General features: G+C 42.9%; 1 protein-coding gene across 2 annotated transcripts in view; it reads right to left on the bottom strand.

Moving 5' to 3' along the window:
• The window catches only part of SPTLC2 (serine palmitoyltransferase long chain base subunit 2), a 109,761-nt gene that overhangs the window by 75,774 nt on the left and 10,761 nt on the right, over nucleotides 1–23,226 (bottom strand). For both annotated transcript variants that reach the window (XR_014788769.1, XM_084841415.1), the window contains exons 2-6: nucleotides 22,146–22,340; nucleotides 9,707–9,861; nucleotides 6,952–7,100; nucleotides 6,619–6,743; nucleotides 338–431 (exon numbers count right to left, since the gene is read on the bottom strand). Coding sequence is in view for 1 of the 2 variants with exons in the window: in XM_084841415.1 (XP_084697541.1) it covers nucleotides 338–431; nucleotides 6,619–6,743; nucleotides 6,952–7,100; nucleotides 9,707–9,861; nucleotides 22,146–22,340 (718 nt within the window). In the remaining variant the exon portion in view is untranslated. The remainder of the gene's footprint in view (nucleotides 1–337; nucleotides 432–6,618; nucleotides 6,744–6,951; nucleotides 7,101–9,706; nucleotides 9,862–22,145; nucleotides 22,341–23,226) is intronic.

Genomic DNA, 23,226 nt, shown 5'->3' with positions numbered 1-23,226 from the left:
TTTGCAGGCTCCTCAGACTAACTATGCAAAGTAGGTCACCATTATTTCCATTCTAAATTAGAGAGTGTAGACCTAGATAGAGCCTTGCCCAAATTTACTGAAAGTGTTTCAAGGGGAACGTTATCATTACAATAGCTACACACACTTCTGATGGAAAGTAAATATTTGGAAGCAAATGTTCTGAACTTTGGGTTTAACTTCTGGGTTCAATGAAATTACTGTGTCATGCTCCCAACACCCACCTCTTAATACAGCACTGTCTGAAATTGACCATCTAAGTTCACAGAACATGCACCTGAATAATTATCTACAAATCAACCTGCTGGGAAATACTCACTGTTATGTTTGAAGATTCGAATTGTTGCTCCTGAAAGTCTTGCTCCTAGTACTAGAGATGCATGATTCAGCTCATCACTCAGTATTAGACAGCCCTGAACAAGAAGAAAACAGGAAAAGAAATGCTCTAGAGAGAAAGTTGGAGATGACCACTGACCTATATCAGGCACATTGCTTGTTGGGTGAAAAAATGATAAGTGTGTTGGCCTTCCCAGAGTTTTTTGCCCCAGTCTCCAATCAGTTTTCCTTGGCCGGCCACAATACATAAAAGCAATAGTTGCTGTTACAAATCCACAAATGATAGTACCTATGGCCATTTTGATGCACTGGACCACAGGAATGTGTCTCTGCTTGCTTTACTATGCTGCCCAGCCTCCCTATTGCTCCAGCTTGCATGGGAAGATGGGTAGGGAGGAGTACATTTTTAAATTACGAACAAGAAACTAGCTTAAAGCAGCAGCCTTCAACAAAAGTCTACGATTAATTTAGCAGAATACGTTCTACAATGAGACAGTGTTCAAATATTCAATTAAATCAGTTGGAGGATAGAACATCAACACGCACATTGCATTTTATGCTGGTTTCTAAGTAAGGGATATATCACATTTCATATGATTAAGGGATTCTTTGCAATGATGCATCATTACAAAAAGGAACAAAAATGGCTCATCTTGTATTGTACTCTATGATAGCAAAAAGACAATAAACAAGGTATCAACAGAGGCAAATTGGCTGATGCACATTTCTTATGAACATGAGAAGAGCCATGCTGGATCAGACTAAGGTCGTTCTAGTCCAGCATTCTGTTCACACAGTGGCCAACCAGCTGCCAAACAGGAACCCACAATCAGGCCATGAGTGCAACAGGATTCTCCCACCCATGCTCTCCAGCCACTGATGTACATAGGCATACTGCCTCTGATACTGGAGCTAGCATATAGCCATCAGGACTAGTAGCCATTGGTAGCCTTCTCCTCCAAGAATTCATCCAAGTGCCTTTTAAACCTTTCCAAATTGGTGGCCGTCACTATGTCTTGCAGCAGCCAATTCCATAGTTGAACTATGCACTGTGTGAAGTACTTCCTTTTATCTATCCTGAATTTCCCACCAACCAGCTTCATGGGATGACCCCAGGTTCTATTATGAAAGGGAGAAAAATGTCTTCCTATCCACATTCTCTACACCATGCATAACCTCTATCCTCTATACACCTCTATCATGTTTCCCCTTACTCGCCTTTTTTCCAAGCTCAACAATCCCAGCTGTGGTAACCTTCCCTCAAAGGGGGGTTGCTCCAGCCCCTTGATCATTTTAGTCGCCATTTTCTGCACTTTTTACAATGAACAATTGTTTTGCTGATGCACATTTCTTATGAATTGTACAGACAAGGAAACATTTTGAAGTCACTGAATGAAATGGGCTTTTAAGAGATTTCCCCTTTATTTATGCAAGTACCAAAAAAGACACAAAAAAATATAATGAAGTCAACATTCATGTGTGAGTTCACAATGAAGCGGTGGTTATATTCGCTCTGGAATGTACATACTTGTATACAGCCTCTGTCTACTCACCCCTCTGTGGCCTAGCCATCTGTATGTTTTGCAGCCTTTTCTGAAACCATGCATTGCTCACCCACTTAAAGCACTATAGTAAACTTATTTTTGATAGATATAATGGAAGAGGAACAAATCATGTGATGAAGCTAAAAACTATAAAACTGAAATACAGCTGTGTACTGGATTACACCTTGTTGAAGGGAAACTTCCCACTGGTGTAGAAATCATATATCGAAACGATGGAAAACTTTTTAATCTCAGTAGGCTGAAAGCAAAAAGTAAGGTAATTACAACCTTTGTCATAGAACTTCAATATGCTGATGATAACATAATCTGCGCACAATCAGAGGAAGATCTCCAAACTATCCTAAACATCTTCGCAGAAGCATATGAAAAAGCTCGGCCTCTCGCTTGACATCAAAACAAAACAAAGTTCTTTACCAGCAAGCACAAACCAATCCCTCTGTAGTGCCATCAATCCAGCTTAATGGTGTGATGCTGGAAAATGTTGATCACTTTTCCTATCTTGGCAGCCATCTCTCCACAAAAGCCGACACTGACGCTGAAATTCAGCACTGCCTGAGCTCGGCGGATGTAGCATTCTCTCGAATGAAGCACAGAGTGTTTGAGGATCGGGACATTCGCAGGGAGACCAAAATGCTTGTTTACAAAGCCATTGCACTACCGACCTTACTGTATGCCTGTGAAACATGGACCATCTATAAGAGAGCTTCGGCTATTGGGCGGAATAGAAATAAATAAATAAATAAATAAATAAATAAATGCCACTCCCAACTTTACGTGACTGAAAGGTTGCCTGCACTCATAAAGCCCACTGACAGGTATCCCTTTCTTCTCATCCATGTGGGAACAAATGATACCGCCAAGCGGAGCTACGAAGAGATCACGTCAGACTTTGAAGCTTTGGGAAGGAAACTCAAGAACTTTGGGGCCCAGATAGTTTTCTCATCCATCCTTCCAGTAGTTAGAAGAGGGATAGAAAGGGAACGAAAAATACTCCAGGTGAATGACTGGCTACGAAGGTGGTGCCGACGAGAGAGATTTGGATTCTGGGACCACGGGCTATACTTCCTGGAAGATGGGCTGTTGGCAAGGGACAGGTTGCACCTCACAAAGGATGGGAAGAATGTGTTTGGCCACAGCATGAAGAACTTCATCAGGAGGGCTTTAAACTGAATCCTACTGGGAAGGGAGATGTAATGTTGGGGGTAACAATGGACGTAGGTGCATGCACTGCAATGGAGAGAACAGCTCTGATAGCACCCAATAATAGTCTTCAGACACAGGTAGGAAGAAAGCCAGACTATGAAGCACATGGTCTTCGATGTCTATATACTAATGCCCAGAGTATGGGAAACAAACAGAACGAACTTGAACTCTTAATACATGAGGGAAATTATGACTTGATAGGTATAACTGAGACTTGGTGGGATGACTCTCATGACTGGAATACAGTAATTGAAGGATATAACTTGTTCAAAAAGAACAGGAGGAACAGAAAGGGAGGTGGGGTTGCACTGTATGTGAAAAACACATAACTCTGCACAGAAATACAGGAGGATGAGCTTGGTAGCCCCATTGAGAGCATCTGGATCAAAATAAATGGAGCAAAGAATAAAAGGAACCTGGTGGTCGGAGTCTATTACTGGCCACCCAATCAAGGAGAAGACGAGGATGAAACTTTTGAAAAGCAAACAGCCAATGTTTAAGGAAGCATGATGTGGTAGTAATGGGGGACTTCAATTTCCCCGATATTTGTTGGGAGACAAATTCTGCAAAACATGGCCCCTCCAGGAAATTCCTGACATGTGTGGTGGATAACTTCCTCCTACAGAAAGTAGAGGAAGGAACCAGAGGATCGGCTATCCTTGACTTGATCCTAACCAACAGAGATGACTTAGTGGATCAAGTAGCAGTTACAGGAACTCTGGGGGAAAGCGACCATGTTGTACTTGAGTTCTTGGTTCTAAGGGAAGCAAAAGCCAAGTGTAGTCAAACGCATACCCTGGATTTTAGGAAAGCTGATTTTAATAAACTCAGAACAATGATCAGGAAGGTCCCATGGCAAGCGACGCTAACGAGAAAAGGAGTCCAAGATGGGTAGGAGCTTTTAAAAAAGGAAATTCTCAAGGCACAATTACAAACAATTCCAACAAGAAGAAAAGGTGGAAGACAACAGAAGAAGCCAATGTGGCTTCACAAAAAGCTTAGGGATGACCTGAAAACAAAAAAGGACACATATGGGAAGTGGAAAGAAGGCCAAGTAACAAAGGAAGAGTACAGGCAGGTAGCACAGAATTGCAGGGATGGTGTCAGGAAGGCTAAAGCTGAGAACGAGCTGAGGTTAGGAAGGGATGCTAAAAACAACAAAAAGGCTTTCTTCAGCTACGTGCATAGTAAAAGGCAGAGGAAAGAAATGGTGGTTCAGCTATTAAATAAGGATGGCAAAACGGTAACAGATGACAAAGGCAGAGGTGCTCAATTCCTACTTTGGCTCAGTCTTCTCCCAAAAGAGGATCTATGACCCCCCTGGTAAAGGTGAAGTATAGGCTGAAGGGACAGGATTGCAGCTTGAGATTGATAGACATGTGGTCAAGGAACACCGAATTACTTTGAATGAGTTCAAATCTCCAGGGCCAGATGAACTGCATCCTAGAGTAATAAAGGAACTGGCAGAAGAACTCTCAGAACCGCTGTCTATTCTCTTTGAGAAATCATGGAGGACGGGGGAAGTGCCAGATGACTGGAGGAGGGCTAACGTTGTCCCTATCTTCAAAAAGGGTAAAAAGGAGGAACCTGGGAACTACAGACCAGTCAGTCTGACATCAATCCCAGGGAAAACTCTGGAGCAGATGATAAAGCAATCCATCTGGAAGCACCTTGAAAACAATGCCGTGATTACTCGAAGCCAACATGGATTTGTCAAAAACAAGTCCTGCCAGACGAATCTGATCTCATTTTTTGATCGAGTAACCTCCCTTGTGGGCCGTGGGAATGCTGTAGACATCATATACCTCGACTTCAGCAGAGCTTTCGACAAAGTGCCCCATGATATCCTGATGAGCAAACTAGCTCAAGGTGGGCTAGATTAAACAACGATCCAGTGGCTCCACAGTTGGCTACAGAATCGGACTCAAAGAGTGCTTATCAATGGGATCTTCTCAAACTAGGGAGAGGTAACAAGTGGGGTACTGCAGGGCTCCATCCTGGGCCCAGTGCTCTTCAACATTTTTATTCATGACTTGGAGGAGGAGGTGCAGGGAATGCTGATCAAATCTGCAAATGACACAAAATTGGGCAGGATAGCTAATACCCTGGAAGACAGAAACAAAATTCAAAGTGATCTGGATAGACTGGAGCGCTGGGCAGAAAACAACAGAATGACACTGAATAGGGATAAATGCCAAGTTCTGCACCTAGGAAAAAGAAGCCAAATGCACAGTTACAAGATGGGGAATACGTGGCTCAACAACACTACAAGCGAGAAGGATCTTGGAATTGTTGTCGATCACTACCTGAATATGAGCCAACAATGTGATGTGGCTGCAAAAAAGGCTAATGCTCTTTTGGGCTGCATTCATAGAAACATAGCTTCCAAATCCTGGGAAGTACTAGTTCCCCTCTACTCAGCACTGGTTAGGCCTCATCTGGAGTACTGTGTCCAGTTCTGGGCACCACACTTTAAGAAGGATGCAGACAAACTGGGAGGGTTCAGAGGAGGGCAACAAAGATGATCAGGGGACTGGAAACAAAGCCCTATGAAGAGAGACTGAAAGAACTGGGTATGTTTAGCCTTGAGAAGAGAAGATTAAGGGGAGATATGATAGCGTTCTTCAAGTACTTGAAAGCTTGTCACAGAGAGGAAGGCCAGGATCTCTTCTTGATCATCCCAGAGTGCAGGACACGGAATAATGGGCTCAAGTTACAGGAAGCCAGATTCCAGGTGAACATCAGGAAAAAATTCCTGACTGTTAGAGCAATATGACAATGGAACCAATTACCTAGGGAGGTGGGAACACTGGAGGCGTTCAAGACGAGGCTGGACAGCCATCTGTCAGGGATGCTCTGACTTGGATTCCTGCATTGAGCCGGGGGTTGGACTCGATAGCCTTGTAGGCCCCTTCCAACCCTACTATTCTATGATTCTATGATGATCAAATCCTCTCCAAACAGGGATTTTTAATGCCAGAATTTTTTTACTTGACTAAGGCAACAACACAATTTGGGTAACAATTTTGTACTGGAGTGAAATCAAGGTGACTAATATGTTCTGCCCCTTTAACTGAGATGTATTTGTACCAGGCAGCTTGAAAGGCTAAGAAAGCAGCCTCTGGGTACTCATTCAACTTGTTTTCATGTTTTATTCATTAACATCTTCCCCGCAAGGGACACTATTTTCTAAATAGAGGTGCCATAGGTCAGTGGTGGAGCACATGCTTTGCATGAAGAAGGTCCAACATTCAATTCCTAGTATCTTCAGGTAGGGCTAGGAAAGAATCCTGCCTGAAACTCTGAAGAGCCACCGCCAGTCAATGTAGAGACAATACTGAGCTAGATGAACCAATGGCCTGATTCAGTATAAAGCAACTTCCTATGTTTCTATGTGCATGGTACATTGGAATGATATACTGAATAGATGAGAGGCTACCATCAGAAGCTTGTAGAGAGAAGACCACATCAACCCACTCTCTAAAGCCATTAATACCTTGCCAACCAATGCAGGAATGTTCATTGAGTTAGTTGCAAATCCCATTCCATATGCCAAAGCAGACTCCACACCAAGGTATTTGGCCAGTAATGTTTCCAACTCCTCATGTTTTTCCAAGTTCCCTGTAAGTAAGATAAAAAATGGGTGAAAAACCACTGCATTTGTATAAGAGATTCTTTTAATGATAAGTAGCGCAAGTGCTGCGGTTAATGAAAGTTGAGAAGGGAATGTGCACACACACTTAGAATAAAGCTATAAAGCCTGCCATATAATGTTTTGTGAATCCTGGGTGATTAAATATATTCAGAGCCATCCCGTGCCTTAACTTACCCATCTCTTGCCTGGTGCTGCACACCCCACTTCCATAATGTAAGGTAACTGTAGCTACTGCATCCTTGCAAACTCCAGTATTCTCTGCAAATCCAAGGTAGTTGTAGGACCCCATGTTAATTACGTCTTTTATCACTTTTCCTGTGTACCTATATGTATATATTTTAGAAAAACACAGTATGTTAAGATATGGATAATTTCAATAATATCAAGTATGTTAGCTACAGTCAAAGGTTACAATCTTAGGAATGAAGGGCGTGTGAGCACCAAGCAGAGCTTTCAGCTCCATGCTACACTGCAAAGTGCTTTTAAAGTTCCCAAGAACTTCAAAGGCATCTTACGATATGGTGCAGGGAAGAAGCCATCGGGAACAATATCAAAGCCCCATTGGTTAGCTGGATTGTGTCCAAAGCTTGTTAAAGATTTCAGATGCTAAGGAGCCAAGACCAATATGTTTGTACAAATGCTGCTTTCTATTTCAGTTTTGTTTACTCAGAAAGCCTTCTTTCATTATAGCAGATCATAAACTAAAGCTCTTCTGCATCTTCCAACGTAATTGGCTTTATTCAGACAAAATATGTAAAATATGTTAGATCGTGGGTTAGCAGATGTTCTTTGAAAGCTCTCTTAAGAATTAAAACAGTGTTGAAAGCCTTTGAAAAGCTTGCTGTTTCTCTTTGGTAATTTCAAGTCTTTTCCCACCCCGCAAACAATGTTATATATCAAATATTTGTCACTTCCTCAAGTAGGATATCTTCCAAGCACACAACGAACGTGCATCAGGAAGCCAGTAACTGCTGCAATAAGCAGAAGGACAAACACTATCGTGTACCAGAACATCTTAACCATACCCTTGAAGGATGACATTGCCCCAGTTCACATGTCACAGCAGCAATTTGTCATTTCTGCTTCTAATTAACAACCCAGGAACACCCTGTATTGCCCCGGTCATGGGCTGCTAACGTTTGTACGTGCTGAGATAGTGATAAGCCAGATCCAGGTTTGCTTACAAGGAGAATTTACTGAGTACTTACAGCACACAGGTGTACCCAATGGTTGGATCAGACAGCTTCTCTGAACCCAGAGCCATGGGGTAAAATGGGTTTTATACCATACATGTCAACAGTGAGGCAGCATGACACCAGCAAGCGTTAATTAGCGTTCATTCCCAGCATAGGCTAAACAGTTGCTTGGTCAGAAAGAAAACAATCAGAACTTTCCCAGCACAGACACCTGTAGCTTAGCATAAACATAGCCTCATTTCTCAAGCGCATCCTAGGCCTTGGTAAGACCAGCGCTTGTTAGCATGGAATGTGCTGAGGCGGCGACATTGACCTTTGACTCATCTTACCAATCAAGAGGCCTACTAGCAGGAAAACTGCAGCTGATGGATTAAAGTTGGAGAGCATTATGGATCTCTAAGCACCTCTAAAACTACAAGCCTGGCCCCAATACACACCCCATTCCAAGGGTTGTTTCGTGACGTGCAGACTTGGAAACTCTGAGGTGCTTATGGATTAAACAACCCAGAGTTAACCCAGTACAAATCATGATCAATTGTTGGTTTGACTCTGCATTGTTTAACCCATAAACAACCCAGAGTTTTCAGGTTCGCACATCACAAAACAATCAGGAACTGGGCATTCCTGATTTGTGAATTAAAATGGAGATGACGAGCACAGCTCATGCATTCCGCTCATCTCTGCAATTCCCTGCCGCCATGATGTGCAAACCAGCCCACTTCCAGAGCTTGTTTTTAAAATGTCCTGCAAATTAATTTCATTTTTATTTCCTGTAACTCCTGTTTAAAACTTACAGACCGATTAAAGATAACAGATATACCACAGCACCTATAAATCATTTTCAAGTCCAAATAAGTAGACACAGACCTAGGCATATTAAACTTTTATTATTATTATTAATTATTTACAGCATTTTTGCCCCATTCTTCAGTCAAAAACAGCTCCCAGAGCAGCTTTATCTCAACAAGAAAGCATGGCAAACTTTACTTCTAACTGCTACTGTATTAGCTCTACCCAAGGCAGATATTTCAGAACACCCTGTAAAAAGATCCAGCACACAGAACTCCAGGCTTGAAGACACATTGTTCCTGTTTTCCAAAGTAAAAGGGTTTCTGGCATAAACTTTCAAAAACCTATATAAGACTGGAGTAGCTACAGACCACAAAGCTCCATGGCATGCAAGGCAGAAATGAGTTTGGGGCATGCCTAGACAAGAACTCGATAATTAGTGGACCCACCTATGGCAGACCTGAATTCCTGCCCATCTCTCCAGCACTACAATGTTGCCTGCTCCCTGACTTTGAGGCCTAGAAGCAAACCTATTGAAGCAAAGTGGGCTGCACAAGTAATGCAACATGCACAAGACTTGATTTCTGGCACACTTCACAAAATGTTGGCTATTACTAACCTAGATGATTGTTCTATTCAAAAGCCATTCCATTCAATAGCCAGCCTTTATCAGGTGTTCTGTAGGATCAAAGTACAGGTGAACTGATATCTGTGGCATGGCAACCTAGAAAGGGTAGTGAAGGGCATGATTTACCAATGCGTTGGAATCCTATGCAGAAACAAGAGTTTTTAATTTCTTAAGTCTGCCCTGGGGCAATTACAGAGTTGTATATTCTTGTTACAGAGGATGTGGGTCACCTTCTAAAACCAACTTCCCAATCCTCAGACATGTCCTCTGAAGGTTAGCTGCCTAGGAGCTTTTATTTTAAAGACTTTTTACTCACTTGAATGTCCAATTGTAATCATGGCTAACTCGCTCCAGTATGTCTACTTTGGCTCCTGGTACACTGCAGAGTGGTCTGTTCCAGCTATCCCTAATGCGCATGTAGAGGTTCCTTGTATAGAAGTTCTCAAAATCTTGGTACAGAGGGACAAAGTCCTGAAAACGTAAAAAGGGCATTAAAACAAAGGGAAAAATCAATAAAATAATTGCTGAAAGTATATTTAACACCACTTTTCTACTCAGTGCTGCTGCATGTTTCCCTTTCTATAAAATTTCCGAAATGTTCAAAACAGTGGACATTTCCTATGCCCACAGCCTAGGAGCCTTATTGGGGAAGCTATACAGATATACCCACTCACCAGACACCCAAGTACCCCTCTGTCCCCAATAACACCAACTAGAAATATCTGCACTTGTAACATTCAAGAGGCTGCAATTCCACTCCTTTTTTCAGTAATCCAAGGAGGTGTGTGGCTCTCAATATGAGAAACCCCAAGTCTTAATTGTTTATAAGCCTATCACAGGAACTAATTACATGACTGAGGGGTCAGAGAAGAGTGCTAGTCCTCACTGCTCTGGTTACCTTCATTCCCTCCCAGAGAAGATAGTTGCTGAAGGTTGTTTTTTTTTTTTAAGCCAAGCTTTAACATCTTTAATCAGATTCTTCTGACTTTTAAGAAAGCTTTCTTTATATATTTCACTTCTAAAAATGACATGGTTTTAAAGGAATTCTGATTTTCAGTGAAACCCTACACTTTATCTCCTGAAATTGATTCATGACCACATATGAAACACTGAAGGGATGCTTTTCTATATGAAAGAAAGAACCACAGGGGAAAAGCCAACTTCTGAAGTTAGGCATTATAAATGACTCAATAAATAATGTATTTCATATTACTAAGCGCGTTCCACTGGACCCAGGGACTAGCAAGTCATTGCAAGTGCATTCCTGCTTCTGCAAGGCCATCCTGTCAAAATCATGTTTTTTGCATGCTGCTGCAGCCAACCCCCCCTTGCTGACCCATCTCAGAGCTAGGAGTGGCTTTTGGGGTGGTCTGTAGTGGGGGGAGGAGAAAGGAAAGCTCCACTGCACAAGCAGAAATCTGCTTGAACTTCTCTGTATCCAACCCAGTATATTTTAATTCTTTGAACCATCAGGTAGGATGCATGCTCTCTCAACAAATAAAAATTTCAACACAGGAAACTTGATTTAAGACAATCAACCCTGCTTCTCCTTTGTCTCTCCATCACCACCCCCCACTCCACTTTCCTGGTGTTAATATGGCTGTTTATGGGTAGATGGCAGGAAGCTAGAAGGGCAGGCAGCCATTTCTATTCTCTGCCCATGCCATTTCCCCTGGAATTAAAGGAAACTCTTGCCCCCAAGGAAAAATTATAGTAAAGAATCTATGCTCTTTGCTTCTGAGTACAACATGAAATTCCAAATTGCCACTTCTATTGAAACCTGGAACCCATGGGAACCAGCAGCAGAGATACAATGGCAAGAGGAGGTTTGTGAACGCTAATGCTAATTACGGAAATTCCATAGTTTTACCACGATAGCCTTCGTTAATCAAAACCTGTCCTTTTCTAAATATCCAATAGGGTTTATATTAACCAATTCCTGTCTTGTGAAATAAAATGATGTATCAATTAGGCAAACAATGAGTACTTAAGAGTCAGGGTATGTGCAAAAGTGAAACCCTGGTTGCATCAGCTCAATTAAAGGAAATTATTAGAATTGGGTGTTTAATTAGGTAGATCTTCAGGGGTGAGTTTGGGAGGCCCCACCCTATAAAAGGATCAGAAACTTTGTGAGTTAGGTCTTCACCATACAGTTGTGTGGAAACATGTCATGCCACTATCAAAATACATTTCTTAGTACCTCAGAAAAGCAGTTATCACTGCTCAGCAGTCTAGAAAGGGTTACAAAACCATTTCTAAAGTTCTGGGGTTCTACCAATCCACTGTCAGACAAATGGAGAAGACCACAGTCACTCTACCCAGGAATGGGCATTCTACCAAGAATCTCTCTAAGAACAAACTGGAGCATCATCCAGGGAGAACCTCAGAATAACATCCAAGGATCTGCAGGCCACTCTCACCTTGGCTTGAGTTCATGACTCAACGATAAGAAAAAGAATGAACAAGAATGGTGTTCATGGGAGGATAGCCAGGAGGAAACTACAGCTTTCTAAAAAGGACATTGCTGCCCATTTGAAGTTTGTTGAAGAACACACAGATGATCCCCAAGACTTCTGGAACAATGTTCTCTGGACAGACAAGTCAGAGATAGAACTTTTTGGCCTCGATGAGAAACATTATGTTTGGTGAAAAACAAACACTGAGTTCAAACAGAAGAATCTCATCCCAACTGTCAAGCATGGTGGTGGAAATGTTATGGATTTGGGCCTGCTTTGCTGCCTCAAGATCTGGACAGCTTGCCATCATTGACACAACCATTAATTCTGTATGTATCAGAAGATTCTAGAGGAGCATGTCAGGTCATCCATCTGTGACTTGAACTGAAAATGGGTCATGCAACAAGACAATGATCCTAAACATACAAGCAGATCTACAAAAGAATGGCTGCGGCAAAAGAAATTCTGTGTCTTAGAATGGCCTAGTCAAAGTCCGGACATAAATCCCATTGAAATGTTGTGGCAGGACCTGAAGTGAGCTGTTCATGCAAGGAATCCCTCAAATGTCACTGAGTCAAAGCAGCTCTGTAGGGAGGAATAGGCCAAAATTCCTCAAAACCGATGTGAGAGACTGACCAACAGTTACAGGAAATGCTTACTTGAAATCATTGCTGCTGAAGGGGGTGCCACCAGGTACTGAATCAAAAGGTTCACATACTTTTTCGTGTCATTGTTTAATCAGGTTATCTATTGTTCTTTATCTAGGATTATGGGGTTAGATTAAGATCTAAAAACATTTTTCAATGGAAATATGTGACAATCTTAAGGGGTTCACAAACTTTCGTGAAGGAAAGTCACAAAGGAGTAAAGGCATGCTGTTTATGGAGCAGTTCTAACATTGTACCATTTGCCACTTAGATCCTCCAAAAGAGCAAACGCTTGACAAGTTTCACGGCTGGATGAGTTGGCCCTGCAGGTAACTGAGTATTCTCTTCCCTTCACTTCCCTATCCTATGTACTGAAAAGACCAACACACCACAGTAATTATAATCTATTTAACACAACTTATATCAACTTTCCAATCAGCTTGCAATGGTTTTCTATACAAGTCTTAAATACATTCCAGATATGCACTGGCCTCTTTCAAGGGGGTCACAAAAGAATTAATACTTTAAGTGTTCTAAAAGAAACTTCCTTGATGTTTCTCATAGTGTCAACATTTACTGAAGCGTCAGTTAACAATTTTTTTGAGGCAGTCAGCCAATACTTCAAAGCAAGTTTCCAGTAAAATCAGTACTAGCCAATGTGTCTCATTTCCTTCTTTTGGAAGTTGCACGTAAACACTGTTGTTCTGACTTACAACTCAGAATAACAGGATCTTTTCTAAGCCAAACCTCTTGCAATAAAGTATGTTAAAACAGTAGTCCCCAACCTTTTTGGCACCAGGGACCGGTCTCGTGGAAGACAATTTTTCCACAGACCGGGGAGGGGGGGGGGGTGATTTTGTTGGCAGACTTCCGGCCACTGGGACATGGATGCCATTTGCGTCCCTATTCTTTGTAGTAATTGGCTACATAAAGATTTACATAGCCTATTACTTGAAGAACAGGGACGCAAATGGTGTCCGCTATGTGGATGCCATTTGCATCCCAGCGGCCAGAGCCAGCCGGCAGCTCTGCGGGGTGGAGCCGGTCGGCGAGGATTCCGGGGTGGGGTAGGGACGGATCGCCTCCCCCCCACAGACCCCCGCAGACCCAAGATAAGGTGGTTTCGCACACCCCTACTGCGGCCCGGTTGCTAACAGGCCACAGACCGGTACTGGTCTGAGGCCTGGGGATTGGGGACCCCTATGTTAAAACATGAAGGCTGCAAACCTGTACACACTTATGTGGGAATAAGTTCTACTGAACTCAATGGGGCTTACTTCTGAGTAGATATCTATGGGATTGCACTGTAAGAGTCAAGCAAACAATACTTTTGAAATTGAAAGTGAAATCCGCAACGTTTATGGTTTTGGCTACAACCCAAAGAGGTGTAAGAGCGACTGAAAACAAGTTGCTTTAACTGTCACTACTGATAAGTAAGAGTTGATTCTGCCAATATGCCAGGGCAGACATACGCTAAAAATTGCTTTCCTCGGTGTAACACAGGAGCTATGAACTCATGTGTGTTACAACTTTTTATTCGTAAATAAATCACCCTCCAAGTTTTGGTTTTCATCTCACAGAAGGAATGTATCTCAGACTCTTACAACCAAGTTATATATAATGTATTTTACATTAGGAACTAAAAAATATTATATATAACTTGGTTTGTATATAAAATTATCATTACAATTATCAACATTTAAAAGTAAACTCAGGAAATGTGTAATTATTGTCCAAATAAACTATACTTTTTAGTTTAATATTGTTGTTGTTTATTCGGTCAGTCACTTCCAACTCTTCGTGACTTCATGGACCAGCCCACGCCAGAGCTTCCTGTCCGCCGTCGCCACCCCCATCTCCCCCAAGGCCAATTCCGTCACCTTTATTTTTAATATACCAAACATAATTCTATAAGCAAACCAGATTATACATAATACATTTTAGGAACTTCAGCAAGTAGTCCATGAAATATCTGGATCATCCCAGAACCCAGAAGAAACAGGTAGAGCCAGAGGCAGGTGAAGACTGGTGTACAGCATTTGTTCCTGTTTGTGAGGAACTGCTTGTCATGGAGAATAGGAAACTGTGGTCTGAAGGAAGAGTGATTGAGAGCATATTTAGCTAGGGAAGACTCACTTACCTATTAGAAATGGGAACTAAGCATATCTAAGAACCTTTAAGCAATATCAATCTATTATTTGAAGACTGACATTTTATTCCCTTTTGTAAATAATTCCCCTTAATAAACATCTTAACTTTTTTTCTTCATTTTGAAAGGTGGTCTCTAGTGGTGGTGTCAAACCTATGCCGTAGCAACTAGGCTACTGAGGGTCCTTTTTTTTTTTTTTAGGTAGAGAGTTTATTTTGGTTGTAAAGATGAGGTGGCATTTCCTGGCAGTGAGGTCTAATGGGGAACTTCAAAAAAAAACAAAAACAAAACAACTGTGGCAGTGAGCTCCATAGGCCTAAGCCTCAATGGCAGGATTTTTTTGTTTAAAGTAACATAGGTGGGATAACAAACAAGTTGTTCTGTTGCATCCGGGGGCAATGGCATGATAATGTACAGTGTTTCTCTCACTTGTGGGTTTAAGAACAACGTGCATTGACTGCTACAGAATTTACACAGAACAAGCTGAGAAACACTGGACTCCACAAAACAAAACCCGAACTGTCAGGAATGCACATTTTCTTCACATATTATGATACAGATGATTCTAGTCACATGCTGGCAAACTGAGCATGACTTGGCATACCCCTAAATATCAACCAGCAAAAAATACATTAGACAATAAGCTTAATAAGGAATTGAAAAAATAACTATGCTGGAAATCATTAGGGGAGTACAGGCCAGATAGCAATGTATGAACACCTTGTTTTAAACAGCTGATCTATCATTCTAAAAGAAAACTGTTTCCCCCTCCCCCAGATCTTCCCAGGGGTTGTTAGTTTGTTTTTTTACCAGGCCTTCACATCTCTAGTTTTAAGTCAATACTTTCCATTATCAAGATATCACTACATTCAAATGGAAACCCAAACCATGATTTGTAGCGGATGTCCTAACACAAGAGTGGGTAACTGGTGGCTCTCCAGATGTTTACACCTACAACTCCCATCACCCCTCAACATTGGCTAAGCTGGCTAGGTTTTATGGAAGTTATAAGCCAAAACATCTAGACGGCCACAAGTTGTCCACCCCTGCCTAACATTTGTCAGCTTAAACCTTGTTTGCAGAAGACCAAACCAACCAGGATCTGAAATCAAAGTTGGAAACTGTCTTGTAAGCCATGGTTGTGCTCTTGTTTGGCATTACTGTGGTTTAGGACAACAGTCTGCCCAAGGAGACTGTCTGACTACAGGGACTTGAGGATAATGAAACATCTCTAGCAATTAAGCACCTCTCACTGGTGGTTTCAGAACACATTCCCTCCTTCTTTAGTCTGTCTAGCAACAATTTAGTTTCCACAGCCACCTCCTCACAATGAGACACCAAGCCAGGCATCCTCACTATTAACCCAGGTCCCAAAAGAAAGAAAGAAATTTTATTTATTAGTTATTACATTTCTATACCACCCAACCGCTGAAGGTCTCTGAGCAGTTCATCTCAAGGAATACGTTGTCACAGCAGGGATCTTTACTTCTGGAACAGAGTTTACAATAAAGCATTGCTCAAAGCATCTTTCATTTTTACATTTAATGCAGAACCTTTACAATCTCCCACTATGTATTGTATGCCCAGAAAAACCAGCAACAACTGCTACACAAGCGCACATACACACACCTCAGTCCCCTCAATGTACTCTCTACGATGGGAAGATGCACATAACTTCCCCGCATCCCAGTAATTGCTCACACTCCATGTAAAGCATGGAGCATTCAGACAGGAGGCATGCTCCTCCTAGATGCTACATGCATCTGACTGGTCAAGCTCTACCCCAACAGTTAGGTTGTAATCATGCAAACATGTGCCTGTAGCATAAGCACCTGGTGGTCTGGTGGATTTCTGTCAACACCTCACCCCACAACTAGCCTTTTATCTTCTTCCATGACAACAAATACTTCTACTTAGTAGAAGGTGCAACTCTGTTTCAGAGAAACTCTCTGGGGATGCATTCCCTGGGGAGTGGGGGGCAAAATTCCAAAAATACCAGCATATTTTAGCTTCAGCTCTTACTGCCTGTAGCTATGCCTTAGGAGAGGCATTTCAACCTTTTAGAATGGGGACAGGGGGACTGCTGGGAAATCACCAAACAATAGGTGGTTGTGGAAGAGGAGGTGGGCCAGGGGAAGGAGGCATTGCCTTCTGTGGACACCAGAGGACCAGACTGGGACTCCTGTGAGGCAAAATTTGACTTCCATGCCTAAGGTTCTGCACCCGTGCCTTAGACATTTGGCTATACAACCCCTGCCAGGACATCTCAAACAACTTGTTCTTGGATGCTAAAATACAGAACTCTCAAGGACAGACCAGGATGGAGTCAGGGGCTTTCATAGACTTCTGGGTCAGCAAATATATCCAAGACAGCCTTCAAAACCAATATTACAATGAAATGGTGTACAACTGGATCTCTAAGGAGATGACAGAGAAGAATACAATAGAATCTCAGCTCAGTGCAGGGAGAACGTGAATCTTCTTTAGCAAAAGTTTAAGGAGGTCACTCCTCAAAACAAGCCCTCTGGGCAGAAAGGAAAACATGTAATTCCATGACAAGCTGTCAACTGTGCCCCTGGACAGGAGCTGGCACGCCCAGCTATACTGCAAAACACTGAAACAGGATGTCTCTTCATCTCACTGTGCCTTCTACATCATCATCTGCTCTTCTTACTATGCCAGGACTCTCCAGGCACACCAACATGACACTAAGAGCACTGGTACCAACCACAGGAGTCCCCATCTCTCCTGCAGAGACCTTCACCGGCACCAATAAAGCTCTCCACTCCCTGCCCCCTTCAAAGAATTATGTTAAATAACAACCTTGAAAATATTAGGGCTACAGGTTCTCCTTCCTGTTCCTGCACCTGCTGAAGATCAGCGGTTGGTGGGCAAGCAGAAAAGGACAGTTACTTTCTGGCCCTGCCTCACCACTCTCCCTCTCCCCAGACCCCTATCATTGCTATTTCTCTCCCTTCCCCATCCCTAGCCTTCTTCTTTCTCTCTTTAGAGCCTCTAGCCTTGCTCTTTCTCTCCCCTCCACTCCTTTGCCTTGCTGTTTCCACTCCTTCCCAGCCTCTAGCTTCACTATTTCTCTCTACACCACCTCTTTAGCTCACTTTTGACTAGCCAGGCCCCCACAGCAGCCATTATGTAACCAGCCACATCCTCAATTTTGTGGTGGTGCCCACAGCAGTTTCTCAAATTCCCAAATATGCTCATGGGTCCAAAAATGTTGGGGACCCCTGAACTACAATACCATGGACCCAACCCACTATCTTGCAAGACTAATGATCTGCACCTCTGTCTCAGAGGCCGTCTTCCATTATGCAGAGGTCTGTCATGTGCCTTTGACCACCCCAGGAATAATGGCACAGTCACAGAAGCATATGAACATCAGATTTTGGAGGCAGGCACAGCAGGCTACGCCACCTCCTTACAATCCCTTTGCCAGCAGCTACCCTTAAACAAACTCCATACGTATACCCCAACAGATGACTGAGCGCCTACAGAAATACTCCTGGCTGATGACTTTTGTGCTACCAGTGGAGCTGGCCTTTACAGATAGGTCCAAAAGGAAGAGGAGGAGAGTAAACTGGAGGAGGGGCTGGACAGCTGCTGTTAGAACTGGAAGAACAGGGTGAAGGAGACATGGTGGAGACATGCTATGGGAACTACATTAATAGACCCAGCATATTTGGCCTGCACACTACTGATGTGATGAACTCCCTCACTAATAGCATGCTCCACTGAGAATGAATGTGCCACCTTTGAGAGTGGAAGTGTGTGCGCGCGCGTGTGTGTATAATGACACATGCCAGCAGCAGCTCTACCTACTTTGGGGGGGTGGTCCCACCCACTGTTGTCACGCAGCCCCTGACATCCCAGGTTGGGGCAATTTGGCCCTTGGGCCGAGAATATTTTCCAACCCATTTTAAGGTAATCCCCAGAGACTTGACTCAATACTGCTGTTGCTCCTCAGTGCTAGTTTTTTGTAGTTCATTTCACGCTAAGAAAGCTTGCAGGTCCTACTAATAATGCAATGACTAGCTTATTAATAAATGCCAAAGTCTAGACAGTCATGGCTATTCCTTTTAGGGCAAGCTCAAAGATCATATTGTTTTCCAAAATCTTTAATTAAGATTCTGCTACAACAGCACAAGCATTGGTTGGTAATACATTTCTAAGAAGCTTATAATACTTGACCTTCCCATTCCTGTACAGGTTGGAGTCCTAAGGAACACTTCAACATTTGGGAAGGGCAAGGGTTAAGCACAGACCTGTCCACTGACTCTCAAACTAACCAAGGATGTTTGGATCCAACAGACCAACCCATGGGTGTCAGTGATAAAAATGTGTGCAGTTCAAGGGAGAGCTCCACTAGCCTGGGAGGAGCCTGTCAACAAGTGCCAACTGTGCGGTACAATTTAAATTGAAGGTGGATCACCTGCAGTGTGCAAAGGGGTTGGTGACTTGGGCAAGCAAAACAGGCCTGCTAATAAAGATTGATTCTAATGGAAAACTTAAGACATAATGATGATCATAGGGTCAATGTTTGAACACCAAAGGCATGAAACCATCCCTTAGATGCCTACTCCACCATTCCTACGCAGATCCAAATGGAAGGGAATGCTGTGGATGATGCACCTAAAAGGGACCATTCACGGGCTGTATAACCGACCAATCTAGGACTGTCCTGTGTATGATCAAGTCTCACTATCTGGGCCTAAATCAATCCTCCACTGGTACCAGCATACCACAGCACTCCAGTTTAAGTTCAGCATGTCGAAATCAGACCAGAGACAGAAATTAAGGAGCGGTTAAAGTAAAAGTATTAGGTTAAAAACAATTTTTGGTTAGAATATACAGTGGGTACAGGATTTTTTAATGGAGTAAACTAAAGAGAAATCAATGCCTGTGGTTTGAATAGTTTTAACTATGCTCTCTCTAGAACTAATGTTTTTTTTTTTTTCAAATTATCACTGAAAACAGGAAGAGCAATACTATGGGGGAGTAAGAGAGAATCTATGGCAAAGGAACCACCATGTGCTAAGCCCTGCTGGCTTGTACTAGCCAGGTGGTAGTGGAGGGGATTAATTCTTTCTCACCTACCCTGTTCCACTTTTAAAGAGTTTTCCCTCCCACTGAAACCAATAGGAGGGAAAATCACTATGCCAGCTTCAATGCTAGCACAATTTTTCTCCTGTGTCAAGGCATGACATGGGAATGAAGGGACCTTGGATCCTGCAGATCAAGGGCTTCCCCTGATTTACCTCCAGAATGCCCATTTTCTTCCCCTACTGCTGGTTCCTGGAGCACCACCAGGGGCATAAGTGCCTTCCCACTTGTGGAGCAGCACTTTCACAACATCCTACAGCCTGCTGAGGGAGAGTTATCAGGCTAAGTCCTTTTTGTTGAAAGCATCTGCTTGATGTTGGAAGAAAACATTTAAGTTCATGTTCATGCAAGTTTCACCTGCGTGGCAAGGTAGATGAAAGCGTATTAGAGGCCAAAATTTCACTTCATTACTAACTTACTTTTCCCCACAGTTGCAGGGAACAGCATATATAGCTATATTGCGTAAAATAATCACATACATTTATTACAATCAAAAATCAGCACACAGTTTGGATTAGAGATGATGAGAACTTCATTCCTGTTCACAAATCATGTATGCCCCGTTTGCAACCCTGAACGTGAACAGGAGCGCAGTTCTTGGAAAATGTCCCCAATTTCCTGAACTTGCATTCATGGTAGCAACTGCACACTTGCATAATTGTGCAAGTGCACACTCCCCCCCTCCCCAATCCACATTTTCATGCTTTAGCCTATGCATGGCTAAAGGGAAGTGCATATTTTGGATGTGCACGTTTAAAAATGCACATTTCTCTGGGGTGGAGAACATTTTGGGCTTGGACGGGAGATCTGCTTGAACCTGCTTCAGGAATTATGCAGAGACCTACCAATGGAAACAATAGTGCGTGCATGCATGTGCGCGTATGGTGGGAGGAACCCCAGAAATAAAAACCTCACAAAGGTCTGAATGCTGTTGGGGTCTACAAGACGCTGGACTGAAAATCTTCACCTAAGAGGTAATGTTTAAGCTATAATTAGATAGGTGATTTGAGAAGGATGAATTATTGCACTTTCAAAAAAAAACAATAGCTTTTAAATAAGAGGGCTTGGGTAGGAAGTTGGCTTGCTTGTTAATCTTAACTGTTTATTTGCAGTGAATGTATAAGATTTAAATCCTTGCTCCAACCTATTTATTCTGCAGCTACTTGCCAAATATATTAAAACAGCTTATGGAATTGGTGTTAGTGGATCACCAGCGATACAGTTAATTAATTCTGGCAACTGGGGAGGGGGGAAGAGAGAGAGAGAAAGAAGAAGCACAAGAGATTTCTTAGGCAACGGCAAAAGGGGAGGGGAACTCTGCACTGGAATGCTCTTTGTTTTCAGCTGTGCTGAGAGCGGCCTGAAGAGGCCAGTGTTCAGCATCCCCACCCCACTTCAGCTGCTGGCCAGTGCTTAGCTTGTAGCTCATGTGGCAATGCTTTGGTTTAGAATAGTACCAGATGATATCAGGGAAGGAAGAGGGAAGTCTCACAAGCCATGGTTTAACTGGTGAACTGGAACACAAGCCATGTTTTGTCATTATGTCTGAATGCAGACTAAGAACTGGTTTGCATGTAATGGCTGCAAATGGTAAATTAACAAATCTTGGGTTAACTGCTAGGTTGCTTAGCCCCTAAACAACCCAGCAGTCTGGGTTCATACGTCATGCTCACAACCTCTGATCAGGCCCACTGGAGGTTGTTTATGCAAAGTGGAAGCGGCTCACACTACATGTGAGCTGGGTCAATGTCAAATCAAAAATATGCTCAGAAAAAAAAGCTATTAGCCATTTAAGGACGCAATCCTATCAAGATAGGCAGCTGCCTCCAAACGCAGAGGCAGCCACCTATCCAAAGCAAGGCAGGAGAGGCACGGGGGGATACAGGCTGTCTAGTGGCAGGGGGGCCGACCGGGAGAGGAAGATCCCGTATGAAACACTGAATGTGTCATACACGCAGCTCCACTCTCCCCACCCCAGAATGCCCCCTTTCAGTCGCTCCACGCTTCTCTTCCAAGTGCAGAGGATGGGGCTTCTCTGCGCTGCCTCCGAGGCAGCGCGGATGAGGGGGGAAGTCAATTTTCCAGGAACTGACCTCAGAGCGTGGGCTTCAAGTTCGGTTCCTGGAAATGAGCATACCCTATGGCCCTCTAGACAGTGTCTAGTGGCCATTGGATTGCTCCCTTAATAGATTTGCATCCCTATTACTGCAAATATAATAGCACTCAAGCCATCCTGAGTGCCATTTTTAGTAGAAAGGCAGGGTATAAATCAAATAATAAATAAGTTCAACTTTTTGCTGAAGAGAGCTTTGGCTATTAGGTGGTACAGAAATGTAACAAATAAATAAACTTGTCTCTGAAGCAAAGCTAACTACAAGAAAGTACCTTTTGTTTTTCTGTGTCTGTTGCATTATGACATTTCTCAATTTTCCAGTGCCGCAGAAAGTCTCGAAGATATCCAAAAAGAGTGAGGACACCATAGCCTACGTACGTCAATACAGCAACCAGCATTGGTGTTTCCTCAAAAGCTTCATTGAATGGTCTTGTATATAAACTTCCATTGTGGGCAATATGATGAATCTAGGGGAAAAGAAAAATATTAGAAAGAAAAGCAATGTGGGGGTAGTCAATTTCCCACAAGCTTCATATCAAGTTCTTCCTATAGCCGCAAGGCACACAACTGGTAGCATGTCTTGATTTCTGCAGCCTTCCCAAAGCCACCTGGCAACCCTGCCACTTCACTACCTACCACAGTCATTCTCCGTTCTCTACAACAGCTGCAACCCCCAACTGGGATTCTCTCAAAGGAAATACTAAGAAGGTTGTGTCAAATTAAGCAAATACAGAATCACAGATATTTTTCTAAAACTGGAAACGGATAAGCAAGTTGTAGCCCTCCAAAGACTTTGCACTGGGTTCCCAGATCCTTGAAACAGATGGATGTACAGCACCTGAATGGTTTTGTTGGCGTCCTTCCCCCTGCAATATATTCTTGCTTATGTCAGTAGTTCATGTCAAGTTGCCTGTTAAAAGCTGCAGCAGATCATGGGCGTGGCCACTGACCTGGTATGCAATACTCAGACATGACTGGACAACACTGGTGGACCACCACTAGCCCAGATGGTGCTAACAAGATTCTCAATAAAGCATTAGCCTGGTTGGGGGGGGGGTGCACCTTGGAGTGATGGCAACACAACTGTGATTATCTGAATAAAATCATTACACTTTGGCAGCAGGCTACTCTACCTACAAGTTACAAATGGATTTTGTGTGGGAACCAGAAAGAGTGGTTTCAGAGCACAGTTTCCGAGAGCAAAGTGCTCATCTTGACCTCTGAAGCCCTAAACAGCATGGGACCATAAGGACTACTTTCTCCTATATGAATTCGCCTTGATGTCAAGTCCATCTTCAGGTCCTCCTGCCTTTAAAGGTGAGGCAGGTGGTGACTCAAGATGGAGTGCCCCAA

Source organism: Heloderma suspectum, chromosome 1 (assembly GCF_057233095.1).
Source record: "Heloderma suspectum isolate Gila_16-S chromosome 1, 16-S_ref, whole genome shotgun sequence".
In the NCBI taxonomy this organism is placed as follows: Eukaryota; Metazoa; Chordata; class Lepidosauria; order Squamata; family Helodermatidae; genus Heloderma; species Heloderma suspectum.
This window is presented reverse-complemented; position numbering and strand designations above follow the sequence as displayed.